General features: G+C 39.3%; 1 protein-coding gene across 1 annotated transcript; it reads left to right on the top strand.

Moving 5' to 3' along the window:
- The first annotated feature begins 4,477 nt into the window (after window positions 1–4,477).
- Window positions 4,478–5,059, top strand: LOC130868118 (MAM domain-containing protein 2-like). The gene has a single exon (XM_057760365.1). It carries the CDS (start codon window positions 4,478–4,480, stop codon window positions 4,877–4,879), a length of 402 nt encoding a protein of 133 aa, XP_057616348.1. The 3' UTR covers window positions 4,880–5,059.
- The last annotated feature ends 3,942 nt before the right edge of the window (window positions 5,060–9,001 follow it).

Here is a 9,001-nt window from a genome sequence, read left to right as displayed (position 1 = left end):
CCTAGAATTTGTTTTCTCATCCTCACTTTGTAACTTTGAGACTATCCTTCAAACTTGAGCCAGGTTTTTCCCTCCTATAGGCCTCAAGGTACAGGCCCTGAGATAATTTTGACCCAACACTGCTGCAGATCAAGATGTAGAACTCTCAGCTCTTTCTCCAGTACCATGTCTACTGGCACACTGCTATGTTTCCTCCCACGACAATAATAGACTAAACCTCTGAAACTGTAGGCTAGCCCAAATTAAATGTTTTCTTTTATAAGAGTCATTGTTGTCCTGGTGTCTGTTCATAGAAATAGAATACCTAAGGCAGACATATACACAAATGTATAAAATAATTTTAATATTGAAGAGTAAGAATAGTAATTTTATTGTCCACTACATCTATTGTTTTCACTACTATTTATTTCTTTAGGTAGATTACAAACTTCTAATAGCTGTTTTCCTTGTTCTTTACTTATGTTCTTCCTCCTCTTGTGTGTGTGTGTGTGTGTGTGTGTGTGTGTGTATGTGTGTGTGGTCTATATCCACATTAGTATGGGGGTGTGTATGCACATATGCTTGTGTATGGAGGCAAAAAGAAGATGCCAGGTGTCTTTTCTATAACTCTTCATCATATTGGCTTTACAGAACCTGAGGCACATCATTTTAGCTAAGTGGGCTAGCCAAAATGTTTTCATGATCAGCCTGTCTCAGATTCCCAATGTTAGGGTTATAGGCACACACAGCCATATTCAGTTTCTTTTTGTGTGTGCTGGAGATTTAAACTTTGGTCCTCATGCTTGTGCACAAACACTATTACCCACTGAATCATATGCCCACATTTATTTTTTGTTGTAGCACTCCTTCCTCGGATTTGTGGCATACTACATTAATGGCATTAGAATTTCCCTACCAGTTTTCTCAAATTTTCTGTTCTACTTCCTCTGATATGCCAATTATATTTTCATTAGTGCTTTGATATTTTTCAGTACTCTGAAATATTCTAGGTCTATATACTTTGTAATTCTTTTTATTTCTGTTTTAGTCATTTCTATTAGAATATGATTACATTTATGGCTTTGTTGCCTGGTCTGTCTAGTCTGTTGATAAACATGCTTTTACCTCTAGTGGGTTTGTACATATTTTAACTTCTTAACTCTCCAGTTTACTTCTCTGCTTAAACTTTGAATCTGTTAATATATGCTGTCCACATCTTGTTAACTGATCTTTATTTCCTATCATTGTTGTTTTCTTTTATGCAAGCTTCATAATTTTTATTTGAATGGCAGATTGTGTGTAGAAACTGAGCTAAATAGTAGTTACACTGAGAAATGAGCACAGCTATCCTCTGGCAGTCCACTAATATGGAGTAATTAAGCTACTTTAATCACAAGTCTAGAGGGATTTATATTTTGTTGTTATAGTTAACTTTAGAGAACATAAAATTCTTCCAGTAGTAGGATATGCTAGCTTTTGCTTAATGTGAGGTATGGGAGATTTTATACATATTTTCCTCCTTTATTCTCAGCTTTCAGTAGTTTCTGTCATATGCATTTCCTCAATATCCTCCTACCTCCTCCAATGCAAAGTATTATTGTTACACAGCGTGCCATTCATTGTGACAGTGCATGGGGACAGTTCTGTTTTCCTTGCCTCATTTCAGCATTTTACTAGTACACTTACAGGATCCTTAGAAATCTTCACACTCATGACAACAAAATTCCTTCTTTTAATTGAGGAGGATTTCTGCTACAAGATAATTTTCTGCCCTTCTCCCTGGAATAGAGGCTTTCAGCTTTATTATTGAAATTCTTTAGAACATTGGTGAGATATATTCTTGTCCCTTCATACACATTGCTGTTAGTATTACTTGGTGCAAGGCGTCTAGAATATGAATATGGTAGTTTTTAATCACACCAACCATATACTCTGTACTTTCTCAAGACTGTAAAAGGAGAGTTTCCCACCGCACTCACATGAACAAATGGCTTTCATCCTCCTTTCTCTCTTCCTAGAATAATATGTGTTTGCCTGCAACAAAGGAAGTTTTTTCATATTTCCCCATTGCATGAACTGTGTAAAATTAAGAAAGAGGTACAGGAATTAGACAATTTTTCATATCAATTTTTACTATCTCCTGTTCTTCCCTCTTTATTTCTTCTCATGAGCACTTAGTAGGGCCCATTGAAAGTGATAGGTTTTAAACTTGGGATAAAATGCTGAGCTGTCTATATAACATATCAAAGCAGACATTGACCTCCAGGTTTTCCCTGCATCCCTCAGTTCCTACCTGTTACAGGGTATGACAGGCATACTCTACCCTCTACCCGAAACTTCTCCAGCCTGAGGCTAGGGTTGCTCTTACTCCAATTGTTCTTCCCTAAATAATCTAACTATTTTGGCTACCTTTTTCTTTCTCCTGCTCCCTTTTGGGCCTCCTGGCTGTTGCACCTGGTTCCCCTCTCTCCCCTCTCCGTTCCTCTCCTGTCTCATCACATGGCTCAAGTTCATGTCCACTCTGGACTCTCCCAGATGTTCCTGCCTCTGTTTATCTCTTTTATTTCTCTCTCCCCTCTCCGTTCCTCTCCTGTCTCATCACATGGCTCAAGTTCATGTCCACTCTGGACTCTCCCAGATGTTCCTGCCTCTGTTAATCTCTTTTATTTACAACGGACATTCTCCTCTACTATACTTAAGAGCTGTCATATCTCTTTCTTTCTTTCTTTCTTTCTTTCTTTCTTTCTTTCTTTCTTTCTTTCTTTCTTTCTTTCTTTCTCCTCATTTATTTGATGCTGAAAACTGGGACCAATCATGTTCCTATCTTTTTAATTTCTTTTCTTTTTTCATCTGGTGCAGAAGCCAGAATAAATGAGTTCCCTCCTTAAGGAATTTAGCTGTTCTGAACCAAGGTGCTGATCTGACTCTCTTAAGGTATGTATGCATTATTTGCTTCTGTTGGCTTCTGCCACCCATAAAATTTGATTCTAAATTCTGGAGTTTGATTCTTCAGGTGCTATTTCCTTCTACCTGCTTTCTAACCATCTGTCTCTTATCTCTGGGGTTTGGCATGCTATGCCCTCCACATGAGTATATCTCTGGCCCCTGCAGCCTGCTATGCCTCTGGCCTGCTATGCCCACATGAACATCTACCTTTCCTCTTGATCCCTTCACTCTCCTTTGCTGACAAGTAAGTACCATCCTGAGCTACCTGTGTTGTTTACTGTTATTCCAAAAACCACACCCGTGTGCCAGCAAGCTCCTCTCATCCCCACTGGGATCCAATGACAATAAAAAGGGACACCTTTCTTCTGTGATTTGAAACACCTTTCACTTTATCAAGTTTTCTATTTCACTTGGGGATGCCCTGGAGGCTTGTCCCAAGATACTTTATCCACCTCAGCCACTTGCATCTCTCATCTTTGGCCTGCTACACCCATCTGGGTTTCTCTATTAAAGATACTTGCTCCCTTCACCCCTGCAGTCTCACAGCTTCTGCTCATTCAGCTCCTTTGTAGAGTTTATAGAAATTCCCTCAAATAGAGTTTCATTTTGTGACCCTCCCTCTTTTCTTCCATACAGACAAATGGCAAAGGATCAGTGCACTTAATTGGCAAATTCTCAATGATTGTAGTAACTTCTGCCACCACACAGTAAATGATGTGGGATTCCCCTCTATATTCTGTAAATACCATTGGTTAATAAAGAAGCTTTTCTGGGCCTGTAGCAGGGCAGAGTATAGTCAGGCTAAAAGAAATATATAGAGTAGGCAGACAGATTCTCCCTGAGACACCATGTAGCCACAAAAGGAGAAAGACACCTGCATGCCAATACCGGTAAACCATAAGATGTGTGGTAAAATATAAAATAATAAAATTGGGTTAGTTTAAGATGTAAAAGCTAGCTAACAATATGCCTAAGTGATTGGACAAGCAGTGCATTCATCATTCCAGTCTGTGTGATTATTCTGGGTCTGGGCAGCTGGAATCAAACAAGCAGCCTCGGGTTTGGATGGCCAGAAACAAACAAGCAGTCTCCCGCCAACAGAATGGTGCCCAATGTGGGGCATGGATCCACATAAGACCTATTAAAGCACTGAAGAAAGAGGGCTTCTAGACTCACAAAAAACAAGAGCCAAGCATAGTTTCTTGGTAATCACACAATTTTTTTTATTTATTAAAAATTTCTGGCCTTTTCCAAGATGACCTTGTAAGCTGTGTCGGTTTTATTCCTCGCGACTCCGTTTCAGCCGGGTTAGGGAATCTATGTTGGACCCACATGGGCTCCGGCATAATGGCGCCTGAACAGGGACTGACGACTGAACCCCGAGAAAAAGACAACGTGGTGCTGACCGCCGAACTCCATGACCCCGGAGAAGGAACAACACAAGAGAGACGGTAAATGCTGATCACTGGATCCCAGAGGAAAACCGGACAAACGACAGAGGAGAACGTGAGGCTGATCAGCGCTCCCCAAAAAGCAAGGAAGAGGCTACTACATGTTTATCGAGGCCTCCCACATGGTATATGGACAAAAAACACACCTCTTGTCCCAGCCCTTGAGAGGCGTCCCTGGGAAGCACTGCTTGACTTTCTTCTACCACATGTATGGAGCAGGAACTGGCCTGCTGAGCATTTTTCTGAAAACAGAGGAAGAACATAAAGAGACCCTGCTGTGGAGAAGGCGTGGGGAGCAAAGCATCTCCTGGCTGCGGGCGCTGGTAGAATACAGCTGCAGGAGGCAACACCAGATCATTTTTGAAGCTATTCGGGGAGTGTCAATAAGAAGTGATATTGCCATTGATGATGTTAAATTTCAGGCAGGACCATGTACAGAAATGGAAGATACAACTCAACAATCATCAGGATATTCTGAAGACTTAAATGAAATTGAGTATTAAGAAATTATCTAAATTGGATCAAATACACAAAATTTGTGCCTCTCTTCAATCAAAGTGAAAACAGAAGAAATGAATACCGGATATTCTTAACTATTGCATAAGTTGAAATGACTTCAGAATACCCCCTTTCATTACTTTTGAAAACGAGAGAGAGAGAGAGAGAGAGAGAGAGAGAGAGAGAGAGAGACTCAGGGCTTTCCTTTTTTATTCCCCTGTGCATTTGACAACTGTTACTGGAAGTACAGGCTACTGCTTTGACATAGATCATTTCATCTTAATTTGGGTGCCAATTAAAAATACAAATGTACTATGTTATAGTCATTTCAAAGTGCACATAGAAAGGGCACAGTCAAAATGAATGTGTTTATTTAATTCTGCATTCAATGAATGTATTGGGAGACTAGGACATGGTGGTTTTCCTTTTGAGTTTCAAGTACGAAAATTTTTCTTAAATAATGCAAGGTGTCGGTAATATCTGCAAAATGAATGCAGTTTACTTATGGTAACAAGTTATTCTGGAAATAAGACCTCATTTGTGTATTTTATTAACAGAAAAAGCCATAAATCATCACTGTTTCACTATTGGTATAAGAAAGGAGCTCTCATGGAGCCCCAGGGTAAGTCCCTAGGAATTAATGTTGCAGTATAAGGCACTGCTGCCCTCTTTGCTCTCCCTTTTAACTACCTTGGACAGTTACTATGAGTGCACAGACAGAAATGCACCTCTTCAATAAGGCAAGCATGAATTTTTCATGTATACACACCCAACAATTTTTATAAACTTGTCCAATAATTTGACTGATTTTTATGATAAATGTTTTGGTGAAGTTTTGAGTAATATGGAGTCAACTACATTTACTAAACTATTGTCTTCTATTTACTTAGAGAATTGTATATATGTGTGTAATTTGTGGCCAAGTAGCTGTTGTAAAACTTCAAAATTACCTAATAAAAGATAAGTTGAAACTCCTTTCAAAAAAAAAAAATTTCCACCACCTCCCATTTCCCTCCCCCTCCCCCCCTCCCCCCCTCCCCCCTCCCTCTCCAGTCCTAAGAGCAGTCAGGGTTCTCTGCCCTGTGGGAAGTCCAAGGTCCTCCCCCCTCCATCCAGGTCTAGGAAGGTGAGCATCTAAACAGACTAGGCTCCCACAAAGCCAGTACATGCAGTAGGATCAAAACCCAGTGCCATTGTTCTTGACTTCTCAGTCAGCCCTCATTGTCTGCTATGTTCAGAAAGTCTGGTTTTATCCCATGCTCCATCAGTCTCAGTCCTGCTGGCCTTGGTGAGCTCCCATTATATCAGTCCCACTATCTCAGTGGGTCGATGCACCCCTGGTGGTCCTGACTTCCTTGCTCATGTTTTCCCTCCTTCTGCTCCTTATTTGGACCTTGGGAGCTCAGTCTAGTGTTCTAATGTGGGTCTCTGTCTCTATCTCCATCCATTGCCGGATGAAAGTTCTATGATGATATGCAAGATATTCATCAGTGTGGCTATAGGATAAAGCCAGTCCAGGCACCCTCTCCTCCGCTGCCCATAGCCAGAACCTGGAAACAACCTAGATGCCCCTCAATAGAAGAATGAATAAAGAAGGTATGGCACATATACACTGTAGAGTTCTACTCAGCAGTATAAAACAATGACATCTTGAATTTTGCATGCAAATAGATGGAAATAGAAAACACTTTATTGAGTGAGATAACTTAGACCCAAAAAGATGAATATGGTATGTACTCGCTCATAAGTGGATTCTAGCCATAAATAAAGGACATTGAGCCTATAATTCATGAGCCTAGAGAAACTAAATAAGAAGGTGAACCCAAAGAAAAACATATAGTTATCCTCTTGGATATTGGAAGTGGACAAGATTGCCAAGCAAAAGTTGGGATCACGGGGGTGGGGGTGGGGTGGGGGTAAGGGGAGATGGGGAGAGAGAAGGGAGAAGGGGAGGATGGGGAGAGCTTGAGGGAATGGGGTGGATGGGATGGAGGAAGGGTGGATATGGGAGCAGGGAAGTAGATATGTTAATTAAGGGAGCCATCTTAGGGTTGGCAAGAGACTTGACTCTACAGGGGTTCCCAAGTGTCCAAGGAGACAGCACATAAAATTCTAAAGATAGTCTCTGTTTGCTGGTCGCAATTAGAGATGTGTTTCCTTGAAAAAAAAAAAACTGTAAAAAAAAAACCTGCACAGCTTCCTTAAAAACAGTGGCTTCCTGGTGTTCCAGCCCATATGCCATTGACTCTTTTAGGAGTTCCAGATATGGAACATTTAAATGGGCTTTGTGACAACTTGCAACTTGCTTAATGGCAACATAGACCCACTGTGTGCCTTAAAATGGGACTGTGAGCATGTTTTACAGAGGTGGTAAACAGACCTCTGTCATGTTGGACTTGCAGAGCCAAAAAGCAAAGTAGCCTTAGTAAGCCACTTAGCATTTTAAAAAGTGGGCCTTTTAAAGATAAGCAATAAAGACAAATAAAAATAGACCTCTAAATGGGTCACAGTGTTGGATAAATGTATGTAGGCTTCAAAAAGAAAAAAAAATAGTTATAAAACAGTAAATTTAAAAAAAAATAAAACAAAGTCTTTAAAGAGACAGAATACAGTCATAGAGTAAACAAGTAATAAAAAGAAGCCACATAAAAATAAAAAATACACAGAGAGTCTGGATTACGAATATTACTGTTTTCTTTAAATTTTTGACTGTGAATGAGCTAAGTACAGAGAGACATGTCATTGTATGGGCAGCCAAGCTAAACCAATTTATGTATTTTAAAAATATCTTGACTTCAAAATTTTGGTCTAAGGCTATGTAGCTTTGGAAAAGAGGTTCTACTTTTGTATCCACAAAAGATAAGAACCTGTAGATTCCTTCTAAACTAATGTGGTTTGATGGACCATAACCCCACAAAAGGTCTCCATGAACCCCTAAAATTACTTTGCCCAACAAAAACCAGAAAGCAGTTTAGAGACATCTTCGCCCAAATTCCCAAATATTGTTTATAAATTTTTGTTTATGTTTAAAGAGAGATATGCAACAGAGATAAATACTTTATATAAAATATAAAGATTTTTATGAATCTTGTTCTACTGCTACAAATTTAAGGTCAGTTTTGTTATATGTATATTTCTGCTCTTAACAAAGGTATTGTGTTTGTGCAGCTCATTTAAAATGTAATGTATAATTAAAAATGCAGGTTATTAGGAAAGTTGTTTCCCAATTTTCTGAGAAATTACCACACTGACATCCAAAGGGGCTTTACCAGCCTGCCTTCCCACCAGCAATGCAGGAGTGTTCCCTTTACCCCAGTAATACCACTTTTGGGTATATATACAAAGGATGCTCAATCATGCCACAAGCACATGTGCTCAATTATGTTCACAGAACCTGGAAATAACCTAAATAAGGAAAATGTGATACATTTATATAATGGAGTACTACACAGCAGAAAAAAATAATGACATATTAAATTTTGCAGGCAAATGAATAAAGCTGGAAAACATCATTTTGAGTGAGGTAACCCAGACACAGAAAGACAATTATCACATATACTCACTCATAACTGGTCTTTAAAATAAAGCAAATAAAATCAGCCCACAAATAACAATCCCAGAAAACCTAGACAACAATGAGGACTGCAAGAAAGACATACATAGATCTAATCTACATGGGAAGTAGAAAAAGATAAGATCTTCTGAGTAAATTGGGAGCATGGGGACCTTGGGAGAGGGTTGAAAGGGAGGGGAGAGGCAGGGAGGGGAGCAGAGAGAAATGTACAGCTCAATAAAAATCAATAAAAAATATAAAAAATACAAAATACAGGTTAATAGATAGTCTTTTATAATAGTCAAGCTTGTAGTGATGTTAGCTAAGTTTTTCTAGATATATAGAGATATATTTCAGTTAGACAGATAGTCTTCAGATCTTTTAAAGACTAACAAAATATGGCATTTAAAATGTTTTAAGAACTTAGGATGTTTCATGACCATAAGACACATCTCGTAGAAGCACTAATGTACTTCAAGAGGATGATGGGCATCAAAGATTCTCCTTATGGAGTTTGCTAGCCATTTGAGCAAGAAACTGCTCTTGCCTGGACTGCCTGACTGCATGATGTATA

This window comes from Chionomys nivalis, chromosome X, assembly GCF_950005125.1.
Source record: "Chionomys nivalis chromosome X, mChiNiv1.1, whole genome shotgun sequence".
NCBI classification, from domain to species: domain Eukaryota; kingdom Metazoa; phylum Chordata; class Mammalia; order Rodentia; family Cricetidae; genus Chionomys; species Chionomys nivalis.
Note: the sequence above shows the minus strand (reverse complement) of the source record. Positions and strands in the feature narration are given on the sequence as shown.

Coding starts and splice junctions, on each gene's coding strand:
- LOC130868118 (XM_057760365.1), top strand. CDS start 4,478: ATGTTTATCGAGGCCTCCCACATGGTATATGGACAAAAAACACACCTC.